This window comes from Propithecus coquereli, unplaced genomic scaffold (genome assembly GCF_000956105.1).
Source record: "Propithecus coquereli isolate 6110/MARCELLA unplaced genomic scaffold, Pcoq_1.0 Scaffold673, whole genome shotgun sequence".
NCBI lineage: Eukaryota > Metazoa > Chordata > Mammalia > Primates > Indriidae > Propithecus > Propithecus coquereli.
This window is the reverse complement of record NW_012152763.1, coordinates 572,666-585,516: the sequence shown is the minus strand read 5'-3', so window position 1 is coordinate 585,516 and position 12,851 is coordinate 572,666. Positions and strand designations below refer to the sequence as shown.

The following is a 12,851-nucleotide window of genomic DNA, read 5'->3' as shown; positions in this document are numbered from 1 at the left end:
GGTTCTTACCTGTCTCCTCCTGGTGGAGGCGATTCCACAGCATTTGGAGAGAGAATTCTCGTGACACAGAGGAAACCGTCCCTTCACCCAGCACAGAGAGACCCTCCAGCGGCAGCTCGAGGAGGCTCCTGTCTGCGATCAGGATCATCTTATCTGCAGCTTCGGTCTGAGCTGGGGACAGGGGATGTGACGGCGGTTAGATCTGCTCGGGGAGATGCTCCTGAGGACACACTGGCGGCTGTGCCCTGGCGAGGGGGGAGGAGACCTGCCGCAGCGCAGCCTGCAGGGGGCTGGGCCTGGGACGCGCCGGCCCCTCGGGGCCGGTCCTGGGCGTGGCTGAGCTCAGGGCCCCGCCCAGGGGCAGCGGCACCATGAGGGCTGCCACTTGTCAAACCAAAGGCACAGGTGGCAAAAGTGAGACCCCAGAGATACTCAATGCTCCTTTCTGGTCGTGGGGATTCGGGTCACGCTGTGAGCACAGCGCAGGCCCGTTTCCCGAGCCCAGCAGGAAGGCCATGGTCTGCGCCAAAGGCCCGAGCAGGACCCTAGAGGCAGCGGCCCCGGTGCGAGGGGCGGGGAGGATGGAGTCCCGCGGACAGCAGCTTCCCCCTGTGCGAGGAGAAGCCAGCAAGCCGCAGGGTCGGCAGGCCGTGCCCTCTGCTGCCCGCGCCCAGCCAGGGTGTGCTCAGGGTGGTGAAGATCTGATCTCGCACAGAGACTGCTCGTGACCATCTTGTTGGTAAGCACTCGAGGAGTGAGCTGACGATTCCCGTGGGAGGGCAGCCTGCGGGCTCCATGGGCTCTTGGGGAGGTTTTGCACAAAGCCAGAGCACCGGCCAGGGGCTCTGCACGGAACCTTCTGGGCATTCACTGCACAGGCCTGGGCTGTGGGACCCCCGATCTCTGAGCCCCTCAGCTTCCCCAGGCGGGTGAGGAGTCCCAGCCCAACTCCTCCTGGCGCAGGAAGGTCACGAGGCCAAGGGCACGGTGGTCTTGCGCGCCGGCCCGCCTGCCACTCACTGGGTCCTGCAGAAATTTTCCTTTCCTTGTCTTTGCCCTTGGATTTCCCGGAATCTGGGACGACAGTCGGCACCTGCACTCTGGAAGTCAGAGGTGCGTATTCGGATTTCAAAAAACAGATAAAAACGGCGTACGCCCAGAACATACTTAATAAACATCCACTCAGCCAGTTTCACGGCGAGGTGGCAGGTGCCACCAGCCACTCCCCAGGGCCGCCTTTGGGGACGGGTCTCACTGAGATGCAGCCGAGGTGATTTCGCGCAAGTCCAGGCAGAGCAGGATTTCGGGGTTATCTCCTGTCCCCTGGGTGGTGCCAAGTCCTGCGTGCCGGCCGCCCCGACCCTGCCCTGCCGGACACTGACCAGAGTGGCCGGGCCGGGCTGTGCTGCCTGTGCCGCTCCCTGGGCAGGAGGCTGGCACGGGACTCCCCCGAGGGTGGGGGGCTCCTGGCACCCGGACGAAGGAGCCTCTGCACGCTGCCCATTTCGGCGGAGTAGCACACCGAGCACGCGCAGCGGCGTCCCAGCACCGGGGACACGCGTGTCCACGCACCAGCAATGTCAGGGAGGCAGCGCGAGGCCTCCCGCCCCTCCCCCAGCCAACCACTCGGCTCTCTCTGGGACGCTGCGAGTTCTGGGGGTCGAGCTGCCGTCCAGCCCCGCCCCCGTCAGCCCCAACCCCGGGGCTCCTCTTCCTGCCCCTGCAGCCTCTGCCCCATGGACCCTCCCTGCCCTTTGGGGACCTGCAGAAACGGGGCCGGCGTCATCTCCCCACCCCTTTCCCGGACTCCGTCGAGTGGCCAGGGGCTCAGACACCCAGGTGGAGCGGCAACCCCTCCGCGGCCAGCACCTGGGTCCGTCGGGAAGCTGGCCAGCCCCGCACGCGCTCTGAGCAGCTGAACACACGCACGGTACCTGGCTTCAGGGAAGCTGAACAGGGGGAGGAGCGGCCTCAGGTACTCCTCCATGGGCTGCAGGACGCTGGGGACCCTCCGCGGACCGTCTGCATCCTCCGGCTCCTGTCGACCCAGACGAGCCCGTACTCTTGGGGAGTGCCTCCGAGGACCCCACAAACACCCAGTCCCGTCGGAGCAGGAGAGGGCCGGAGCCCCGCAGAGAAGGGTGCAGTGTGCTGGGCCGGGTGAGCAGGTGCTCTGCGGGGCTCCCCGGGGCTCTGGGCCTTGCGTGGGGTCGCACTCGCCGTAGGATGCGGAGAAGAGCGAGTGACCTGAGCCCTCGCCTGCCCCCTCCCACCCTGCTGCAGCCAGCGGGGGTCCCTGCTCTCCCAGGGGCTGGGGCCTCACCACGCCAGGGCTCAGGGCTGGGTCCTCCGCAGACACCTCGGCCTGGGGCTCCTGGAACCGCCGGGCGCGGGCCAGCAGGTGTGAGAAGGCAGCAGGGCTCACGGCCAGCCGCGTCACCTTGCAGTGGCCTGCGGGGGACACAGCTACACCTCTCTGCCCCCACCCGGGATGAGAGCACGGCCGCTGGGGACTCAGGGTGGGGTGGGCAAAGGGCTGCTCTCCTTAGAGGAACGGCCGCCTGGGGAGGGGAGGCCCGTCCCCCCATGGAGCCGTCCCCCAAGTGCTCTGGACGGGCCAGTCCCCCCAGAACTGGACGGAGCCCGGACATGCATTGCCCACGCTGCTTCCCCGTCTGTCCTGGGCTCGGCCGAGCCCCTCAGTCTCTGTGGGTGGGGGCTGGGCAGGGCTGCACCCCCAGGGTCAGGACTCCAGTCGGACCTTTATCTTTCCGAGTGAAAAGTCTGCAGGGAGGCCCTGACCTTGGTGTCCACGTGTGGGGGGTCAGACCCGGGCTGCCTGCTTCTGCCTCCTGCTCCCGCCAGCCCCGCCGCCCACCGACCGCCTGCAAACAGCGGCTCACCGCCCACTTGCAGCGGCTTTCCCTTGGCCGTGGGGAAGAACCTGGGCTTCTCGTAGGCGGCGCCATACAGCCGGGACCTGCTGGCGGGATGCGGCTGGTCACAGGTGAGTCCCCAGGGAGGCCTCACAGCCTGGCTCGAAGGAGCCCCGGGGAGGCCAATCCTGAAACCACACAGCCCAGCAGGGGCCCCTGCCCACCCTACCCCACCCGTGCCTCGGCGGGCAAGGCCGGCCACGCTCTGCCGCCTGGTCCCCCCTCGCTGTGGGAGGCTCAGAGCTCGGCCCAGACCATCAAGAGCAGGTGCGGGCAGCTGCCCAGCCTCCGCCCCACCATCCGGTGACCCTCAGGTCTGGACATCCAGGCCCACCCAGACCAGACCCAGGGGCTGTGCTAGAGACGGTCACAGGGGGTGGCACCTACCCCAGTCATCCCCGCCTGGCCCTCTCCAGCAGGAGCAGGACGGGGACCTCGGTGTCCCTTGGCCTCCCACCCCCACGTCCGTTGGGAGCCACCGTGTCTGTCCCCACCCTCCTTGGGGCCAGCCAGGGCATCGCGGCACCCCCAGGCTGCCAGGGTGCGGGTTGTGTCTGCGCCTCCCTGCAGGGCCTAGGATGGGAGGGAGAAGGCCCCACCTGTCCCGCGAGAGGTGCAGGACGAGGATCCGGAACGTAGGCGGCATCTCGCTGAGGAAGGTGAAATGCTGCTCCGTGACGCGGAGGTTTTGCCAGGCCTGTGTCGGGATGAACGGGGATCCGTGAAGCATGCGGGACGCAGGCTTGTCACCGCGCCGTCTCCACCACGCGTCACGGGATGGCCCAGTGGAGGTTCTGCGCTGCACCCTGGTGGGGCCCCCCAGTGACGTGCGACTGCCACACGGGGGCAGCACAGGCACGTCGGCGGCTCGTCTGAATGTCGCGTTCTCGCCAGTCCTCAGCGGTTAGAAACCCGCTTTGCCCAACACAAAGTGCGCAGCCGCCGAAGGCAGGACGAGCTCCCCGGCACCTGCCCCAGCAGAGCCCCGCTTCCCTCCGTCCTCCCTGCTGTCTCCTCCACACCACACGTGTAGACATGCATGTACACACAGCTGCACAGATGCATGCACGCATACACATGCTCCCCTAGACACACACGCATGCACAGGCAGACATGCGGACACACGCCGCCAGGGAAGGCGCTAGGGAGCTCGCACAGCCCACGGGCTGCCTGGCCATGGTCCGGCAGTTGCTCCAGCCCGTCCACCCAGGCCCCTGCTCCCTGCTCCTCTGCGGCCCGTGCACCGGCAGATCCCAACCCAGACACGGTGCGCAGCTCAGGCCCTGCCGCTGGGGGGTGGGCACAGCCCCTCGCAGGCGGCCACAGGCTCTAGGCGGCTGCCCTCCCCCGGCAGCTGTGACTGCTCACGGCTCCAGAGTTCTGAGACTGCAAGAACAAACCCACTGTTTGAAACCCTTTGTTGAAGTAGAAAATACAAGAGAAAGTGGCGTAACCACATGTGCAAAGCTCGGTAGGTTTTCACAGGTGCCGCGCCGTGTGGCCAGGGGAGAGGGAGGATGCTGCTGGCCGCCCTACGTGGGTGGACTTCAGTGGCTTCGGCTGGCGTTTCTGGCGTCTGCACTGCGTGGACACAGCGCCCTTCATAATGCGTCCCGTGGCCGGGGGACATCGGCGGCTCCCTTTTCTGGCTGCTGTGAGAGCCACTGCGACGAACACTCACCACACGCACCTTGGGGACCACGCAGGAGCCTCACCACTGGGCACAGCCGGGCCTGTGGTGCTGAGGGCCGAGACTCCCAGGTGCCACCGTCCCACCTCCACGGGGCCACATCATCCGTTCCAGCTTAGCCATGCTGGTAGGTGTCCAGTAGTATCCGAATGTGGTTTTAGTTTTTGCATTTCCCCGATTGCCAATGACCTTGAGCACCTTTACAGATGTTTATTTCCCACTCGAATATCCTCTCTCGCGATGTCCCAACCTCGTGCTGTTTTTCTTACTGAAAACCGATGCTTCCCCTTTGTTGGCGCGAGACACAGACGTGTCGTCCGCCGTGCCGGGTGAACGTCCTTTCCTGCTCTGGGCTCGCCGGCTACGTTCTCCTTCCAAGGCCTGGACGTCTTTGTTTCAGCGCAGTGCAAATTCCGTCCTCCCTGCCGTGGTCCCTCCCTCGGCACGGGGCACACGTGGGGCCGTGTGGGCGGACGAGAGCCACGCACACACACGGTCACCTTCAGGTCGCCTTTGCAGAAGACGGCACTGTGGTGGCTCAGGGCGCCGGAGCCGGGACGCTGTCAGAAGCGGAGAGGTGGCCAGTGGTTGGGAGACGTCCTTGCGTCAACCCGCAGACGTGGGCATCGCCCTTGACTCACTGCTCCTTCCTTCCTCCCTTCCTCCCGAGGAGGTGTGTAGTTTTCAGTGGACTGGGCTCGCACATCCTTTGCCAGATTTCCCCTCAGTATCTGATATGTGTATATGTATTTTTATGCCACTGAAAATAGCACCATTTAAAAATGTTTCGTTCTCCAGTTGCTTGTAACTGGCACGTGGAAAGACTGTGTTTGCAGACCGACCTTGCAGCCCGCAGCAGTGGCCTTGTTAACTGTGTGTGTTGATTCAAATATTAATCTATAGACTCTTTTTAAAATTTTTAAAAAACTTTTTCTTTTTTTATTAGATCCTGGCTGAGCAGGGCTCTCGAAGCTCTCGGTGGTGTTGCGGCCCCCCGACCTCCCGCCCCGCGACTGCAAATAACCACGTCTGTTTCCTTCCTGTCTCCTGCGCTAGAACAGAAGTGCTTTCCCGCAGCAGCTCCACTCCTGGAGAAAACGTGGTGATATTAATAATGTGATCTGGGGTTTTTAAAAAGATATTTTTTATCAGATTAAGGAAATTTCCTTCTATCTTAATTTTTTAAATCACAAGTTGAGGTGTTGAATTTTGAGAAACGCGTTTTGGCAGCGAGCAAGACCTTACAGTCTTTCTCCTCTTCCTCTGTTAACACGGCGAATCCCAGGGGGTGACTTTCAAACACCGAACCCCGTGGCACATCCTGCTTTCCTGGCGGACCCTCACCCTATAGCTGGTTTTGTCTGCTCGTATTTTGTTAGGGATGTTCGTGTCTGTCGATGAGCGAGTTTTCTTTCTTGCAACGTCCTCGCTAAGCGTCCAGTGTCGAGGCCGCCTGGCCCCAGACGATGAGCTGGGAGGTTTCCCTTCATTTCCGCTCACTGGAGAGTTCTGAGAGCCTGTTTCTTCCTTCAGTGTTTGGAATAATCTGCCAGTGAGGCCACGTGTGTCTGAGTGTTCTTTGTGGGAATGTTTCTAATGAAAATATGTTTCTCCAACAGATACTGAATTTTCCAGATTTTCTGTTCTTCTGTTAGCTTTGGTAAGTTGTGCTTTTTTGAGGAATTTGTCCATTTCATTCAAATTTCAAATGAATGCAGTAAGGTTGTGAATAATATTCCCTCATTAGCTCTTTGGTGTCTGTGGGATCTCACAGACGCGGCTTTCACCACCGACGTGGAAATGTGCGTTTTCTCTTTTTTCTTGAGCGAGCTTCAGTGTTTATCAACTTCGTTAGTCTTCTCTGTGGAACTGGCTTTGCCTTTGATGATCCGCTGTTTGTTGATTGTAACTTCATCGTTTCTGGTGTTGTATGTATTTGCACCCTTGCATTTCCCTCGGCTGTGATTCACTGTGTGAATTGAAGAGTAAATCGAGGCTTTCCTGGCCTGCGTCTCATGTCCACGGCTGCATTTTCCCCCAAGCCCTGTTTTAGCTGAGTCCCGTAAGTTTTGAGGTGCAGGATTTTCAATCTCTGAGTCAGTTGAAAGCATTTTCTAAATTCCACTGAGATTTCTTCTCTGACCAAGTTGATGATCATGTTGCTTCATTTCAAGGCAATTGTGTTTTTCACAGATACCTTCTCATTGGTTCGTGGTTCAGTTTCACAGTGGTGAGAAAAGCGTCTCCACCGTTGGGTTCACCGAGGCTGCGTGTGGCCCAGCCTTGGTTGGTTTTGGTCCCACGTGGAACGCACCTGTCCCGTCGGTGGAGGGTGACGTTCTGCGCGTGTCCGTCAGGAGGCCGAGGCTGTGCGGGCTCTCTGGGTACTTGCCAGTTTCTGTCTACTCGACGTGAGAATCGTGGCTGTGTCCACCGTTCCTGTTTCATTTCTGTCAGTGACGTCTTGTGAGATTTGAAGCTTCACCTTGAGTGGACTGGACTGCGGCCCCTTGCTGGGTTGATCCCTGTCTCCTTACGAAATAACCCTGTTTATGTCTAGAAACACATCTTGCTGAAGCACCTCGTGGCTGCCGCCTGAGCGGTATGTTCGTGGTTACATATTTTTCTCACCTGTTACTTTCAACATTTCTGTGTCCCTGTATGTGAACTGCTCCTCTTTAATCTTTTAAAAAGCATATAATTGGATTTTTTGTCTAATCTGACAATCTTAATCTCTGGCTTGGGGTATTCAGTCCATTTGTACTGACTGTAATCATAAATGTATTTAGTTTTGTACCTATTATACTGTTGGTTTTCTACTGGAAACTTCTGCTTTCACATTCCGATTTTTTCTCTACTTTTTGGATTAATAACATAGTGTTATATATAATCTTTCCTTCTGAATAACCTAGTGACACATTGTTTTAGTGGTTACCCCCAGGGATTATATTTTACCTGTTAAGATTTGACACTTCCCTGGTAGCTACAGAAATGGGAAACCGTCCCCCCCACCCTGCGCTGGCTGTGCCGCCACCTCCTGTCCCCAGGGCTGGGCTGGGGAGGGGACTGGCTCTCAGCTGGCAGGTTTGCTCCCGCTGGTGACGTTGGCATCTGGATGTCACGTGGGTGGGTAGAGCTCCGGCGGGATGTGGGTGGAGGCAGGGGAGCTGCCCCCACCCACCCCACCCCCACCAACAAAGAGTTGTCCGGCAAACACAGCCCCGGACGAGGGATAAGAGATCAGATCCACCCCGAGGAGGGGACAGCAGGTGCAGCTGCGAAGGAAAAGCAGGTTCGACCGTGATTTGCGAAATTTCATCAAGTTCTTTTCTTTACTCCCGTTCCTACCTGCTCATCCAAAGAAAAGCAAAGGCGTCATCAGCTGTGACACTCTGCACGTTTCCCAGATGACCTGACCGAGGTAGGAATCGCTTCCTAGAACAGCCCAGGCTACAGGAAGCTCCCCACCCTCACGGAGACCCCGGGGGCCTTAGCCTGCGGGTGCTGGGAGCCGTCCCCACTGAGTGCGAGCCGTCCGGCGCCGTCCCCTGTCCTGGCCTGGCGGTCAGTCCTCTGCTGCAGGCCCTGGGCAGCGCGTCTATAGCCGGGGCTCACCAACCTCGCTGCCACCTACTGGGCGGCTGTCACTGTCCCCACAAGGCCCGTGGGGACGCTGAAGCTCAGAGCGGTTGAGCAACCCTCCTGGACCCACAGGCTAGAAAAAGGTGGAGCAGGGTGGCAGCCCGAGCTGGAGCGACTTAAAGGACGGTCGCCCTTAGACCGGGAACGGGGGACCGTGGCATCCGTCTGCAGAGCCTGGGAGCCGGGGGGCAGCATCAGCGCACGTCCCCGCCCGGTTACCTTGGAAATGACAGCCAGCCTCTGCTCCACGCTGGCAAACAGGCTGGTCGAGGTCCTGTCCTGGCACCGGAGCTGGTGCTGCAGCTGCAGCAGGGCCGCCATCTGCGAGCTGCTGGTGTCGGCCGTGGCCGTGAGCAGGACGCCCCGCATCATCTCCGCGGCCGAGCAGCTCTGCAACAGGCCGGGGGCGTGAGTGGGCATGTGGCGTGGATGGGCAGCGTGGATGGGCGGCATTGGGTGGGCATGTGGCGTGGATGGGTGGCATGGGTGGGCGGCGTTGGGTGGGTGGCATGGGTGGGCATGTGGCGTGGATGGGCGGTGTTGGGTGGGCATGTGGCGTGGATGGGCGGCGTTGGGTGGGCAGCATGGGTGGGCATGTGGTGTGGCCGCAGCCTGGAAGGAGGACTGGTCAGGCTCTCCTGGCGTAAGCTCCCCCGGGAGGCTGGGCTCCCGGCCCCTGCAGGGTCACGTGGGGCCACACTCATGCACTCTGCCGGACCTCCCTAAGGCCTATGCGGGCAGGGCACGCTGGCCCTCCTGCCGCGTCTCCCTTGTGCCTGCCGCGGAGATCTGGGCACAGGTGAACAAGCACGTTTTCTGAGCCGGCTGCTGCTGCTCGTGGACCTGGGCCCTGGCCCGCAGCTCTCCCCAGCTCAGCACCAGCCCCAGGGCGGGGGCCTCGCCGGAGCCCCGCAGGACAGAGCCACACCTGAGACAGTGCCAGGAACTGGCAGGCGGCCGCGGGGTCCAAGGTGCCGATGCACTCCACCACCTCCAGGCTGGCGGCTGCTGCGACGTCCAGGAGGCCGCTGCCGAGGGCCACCTGCAGGCACTGCAGCAGCACCTCGGACGCCTGGGCCAGGAACCGCCGGGCCAGCACCATCCTCCGCTGCGGGCACAGGGCTCAGGCTCAGGCCAGCCTCTGGGGGCAGAGGCCACGTGAGGGGCGTGGGGAGGCTGTACCTTCAGGGCCTCGCCTTTCCTGCTGTGTCCCCCAGGGGCTGCTCTGAAGGCCGGCAGGTCCCTGCTGGACTTGTCGACACCTTCTTCCTCGACGTCCAGCTGCAGAGATTTCAGGCTGCTCAGCTTAGCGCCCAACTGCGAAATACACACGCGGTTGGCGTGGGCAGAGCCCGCCCCACTGGAGCCTGGCACAGTCAGCCCTGCATGGTCCCTGGGGAGGGCGCCGCAGGCTGGCCTCTCCCTGGCCGGAGACCCTGCCCGGCACCCAGGCCTGACTGAGCTGACTGGGCCAGACCGAGAGCCTGGGCAAGCGGAAGCCACAGCCCGCGCGGGGAGCAGCACTAGAGGAAGACAGTTGGCTGGAGTGGCAGCTGGTGCCCCTGGTCACTCTGGCCAGTCCTTCAGAAACGCCTCCCTACATGTCGGTGCCAACTGGGGATGGGGGCCGGCAGGAGGCCCCAAGAGCTCGGGTCGAGAGGGAGCCTCCGGACTCGCGGGCTACCAGTCCCAGATCTGTGTGCGCCCAGTGATAGAGCTTCAAAACATAAAACATCCCGGTTCCTACTGCTGAGCGCAGGTGAGAATTAAGCTTTTATCTCTTAGACACAGGTAATAGGTTTCCAACCAGACTGAGATGGAGGCCGGGGCACCTACCAAGAGGCCCTCCTCCCAGTAGCAGGTGGGGCGCACAGGGTCCGCTTGCATGGCCAGCAGGTGGAGGGCCCTCCCGGCCAGGCCCAGGAGCCGGGCGCGGGTCTCCACGCAGCCCGTGCACAGCGGCTGCAGACTCGCCAGCTGCACCAGCGCCGTGTGCGCCAGGGTGCGCTTCAGCATGAACCATTGCTGCAGGGAGATGGACATGCCGTGGCCACCGTCCTAGTGGCTGCAGTGCGTCCTCCCACCCTGCCCCCGGGAGCCCAGCAAGCCCACCCGCTAATGCCGCCTGGTGGTGGGGTACCCGAGAGCAGGCAGAGAAACGCCTCTGCTCTGGGGGGGCCAGCACGGTGGGGCAGGCTCTCCGTGGCTTCGGTGTTGGGAAAGTCACAAACATTTGCTGATACAACCTTAATTCAGAGCTCACTGACAAATCAGGTCCAATTTCAGGACTATCTTTGGCTCATTTATATTTATGCCAAGTTAATTGAACTGATATTTCATGATATCTAAGAAAATAATTAGTCAAAGCAAATTCATGACTTGGGGAGAAGCGCCGTAAGGTCATAGGGGAACCCCACACACGATCTCTATCTCATTAGCCGATTCGGTGCCCTCAGATGATCCGGCAACGCCCTTCCGCGGAGAGCCTGGAAGCCCCCCAGCTGCCTGGAGCTGCCGAGGCAGGGACTGCCCTCGGATTCCCACCGGCTGACCTGCACGGCCAGGCACATGGTGACAGGGACAAGCCCTTCTGGAAGGGGGTTCCCTTAGCCTCCCTGTGGCCCATGCTGTCTCTCCGAGGAGAGTCTGTAACTAAAAGGCCGATGGTTACCAAGCCGACGGAAGTGTAGTCGCTGGCGCTCTGCAGATAGTCCGCGAGCAGCTTCTCCAGCGAGCCCTGCTCCAGCTGCTGCTGCAGCGTCTCCTCCCAGATGAGCTGCAGCGTGTCCAGAGACGCCTCCACCAGGCTGAGCTTGCAGCCAGCGAGCCTCCTCATCAGGGGCGTGTTGATGTTCTGCAACTGACGGGGTCGGCGTGCCTTCAGAGCCTGGAGGCTTTCCGAGGGCGCTGAGCCCACACTTGGGCAGCTCCGAGGAGGACTGACTGGCATGTTAAGGACGCACAGTCTAAAGCGTAAAACCGACGCATTCTGGCCCCCAAAATCATCCGCCACTGAGCCTGCCAACGTGCCCTCCACCCCCACAAGGTATGCACCGAAGTTCATTTTTTGGATGTGGATGTCCAGTTGCTCCGGCACTGCGTGAAGCCTGTCCTCCCTTCACACCTTTGTTGAAGATCAGTTTCCTCTGTGTGTGGTATGTGCGCGCGCGTGCGTGTGTGTGTGTGTGTGTGTGTGTGTGTGTGTGTGTGTGTGTTTCTGTTTCTGGGTTCTCTATTATGTTCCATTGATATCTGTGTCTACTTTCACACTAAAACCACACTGGTCTTGATTCCTGTAAGGTATCAAGGTAGCATAAGACCTCCAGTTTTGTTTTTCTTTTTCAAAGTTGTGTTGGCCACAACTTTGCATTCTCATATAAATTTTAAAGTCGTTTTGTTAATTTCTAAAAAAAAAAAAAAAAAAACCCACAGTGATCTTGATCAGGAGTACAGACAACTTAGAAAGAACAAACATCTTAACAATATTGAGTCTTCTGAGCCACAAACACAAAGCGTCTCTCCATTTATTCAGTTCTTCTTTAATTTTTCTCAGCAATATTTTGTAGTTCTCAAGGTATATGTTTTCACATTTTGTTGGTCAAATTTCAGTTTTTATACTGTCACAAATGATATATTTAATTTTTAATATCTGTTCCTGGTATTTAGAAATATACAATTGATATGTGTATATTGTTCTTATATCCTACGACCCTTACTAAACTTCCTTATTAGTACTAGTAGCTTTTTTGGATAGATTGCATATGATTTTCTATACAGATAATTATGTTATCGTGAACAGTTTTACTTCTTCCTTTCTAATCTGGATGCTTTTAACTTCTTTTTCTTGCCTTATTGCATTGGCTAGAACCTCCAACACAATGCTGAATAAAGTGGTAAGAGGACAGGCACATTCTTGTCTTAGTCCTTATCAAAAGGGCCTTCATTCTTTCACCAGTAATTACACTGTTGGCTCTAATTTTGTCAAGATGCTCTTGACCAGGCTGAGGAAGTTCTTTTCTATTAGTAGTTTTCTAAGCGTGTTTAGGAGGAATGGATGTTGAATTTTGTCAAATACTTTTCTTACATCTACTAAGATGACCATATGGTTTTTGTTAGTTTTAAAAAAATATGGTAAACCAAACTGGTTGATTTTTGAATGTTAGTTAAACTATTCCTGGGATAATCCTAACTTGGTCATGATGTATTTTCATTTTTATATATTGTTGAATTGCTAAAATTTTGTTTAGAATTTTTGCACCAGTGTCCATGAGAAATGCCAATCTTTAGTTTTGCTCTTAGTTTTTGTTTTTTGTAACATCTTTATTTTGTTTGGGTATCAGGGTAATATTCGCCTCATAGAATAATTGGGATGTATTTCCCTCTTTTCAATTTTCTAGAAGAATTTGTGTAGAACTGGTATTTTTTTCTTAAATATTTGGGAGAATTCACCAGTAAAGTCATCTGGGCTTGACATTTACTTTGTGAGAATACTTTTATCTACCAATTCAATTTTAAAAATATATATAGGGCTATTCAGTTTATCTCTTTCTTTTTGAGTGGGCTTTGGCAGTTTGTGCTTTCAA

At 57.9% G+C, this 12,851-nt stretch overlaps 1 protein-coding gene across 1 annotated transcript in view; it reads right to left on the bottom strand.

Moving 5' to 3' along the window:
• CFAP46 (cilia and flagella associated protein 46) overlaps window positions 1-12,851 on the bottom strand; it is a 149,453-nt gene that overhangs the window by 14,945 nt on the left and 121,657 nt on the right. The window contains exons 51-62 of the mRNA XM_012660675.1: window positions 10,940-11,128; window positions 10,105-10,293; window positions 9,451-9,585; window positions 9,197-9,376; window positions 8,488-8,658; window positions 3,536-3,633; window positions 2,904-2,980; window positions 2,324-2,451; window positions 1,935-2,038; window positions 1,021-1,100; window positions 748-759; window positions 10-171 (exon numbers count right to left, since the gene is read on the bottom strand). Of these exons, the coding sequence (XP_012516129.1) occupies window positions 10-171; window positions 748-759; window positions 1,021-1,100; window positions 1,935-2,038; window positions 2,324-2,451; window positions 2,904-2,980; window positions 3,536-3,633; window positions 8,488-8,658; window positions 9,197-9,376; window positions 9,451-9,585; window positions 10,105-10,293; window positions 10,940-11,128 (1,525 nt within the window). The remainder of the gene's footprint in view (window positions 1-9; window positions 172-747; window positions 760-1,020; window positions 1,101-1,934; window positions 2,039-2,323; window positions 2,452-2,903; window positions 2,981-3,535; window positions 3,634-8,487; window positions 8,659-9,196; window positions 9,377-9,450; window positions 9,586-10,104; window positions 10,294-10,939; window positions 11,129-12,851) is intronic.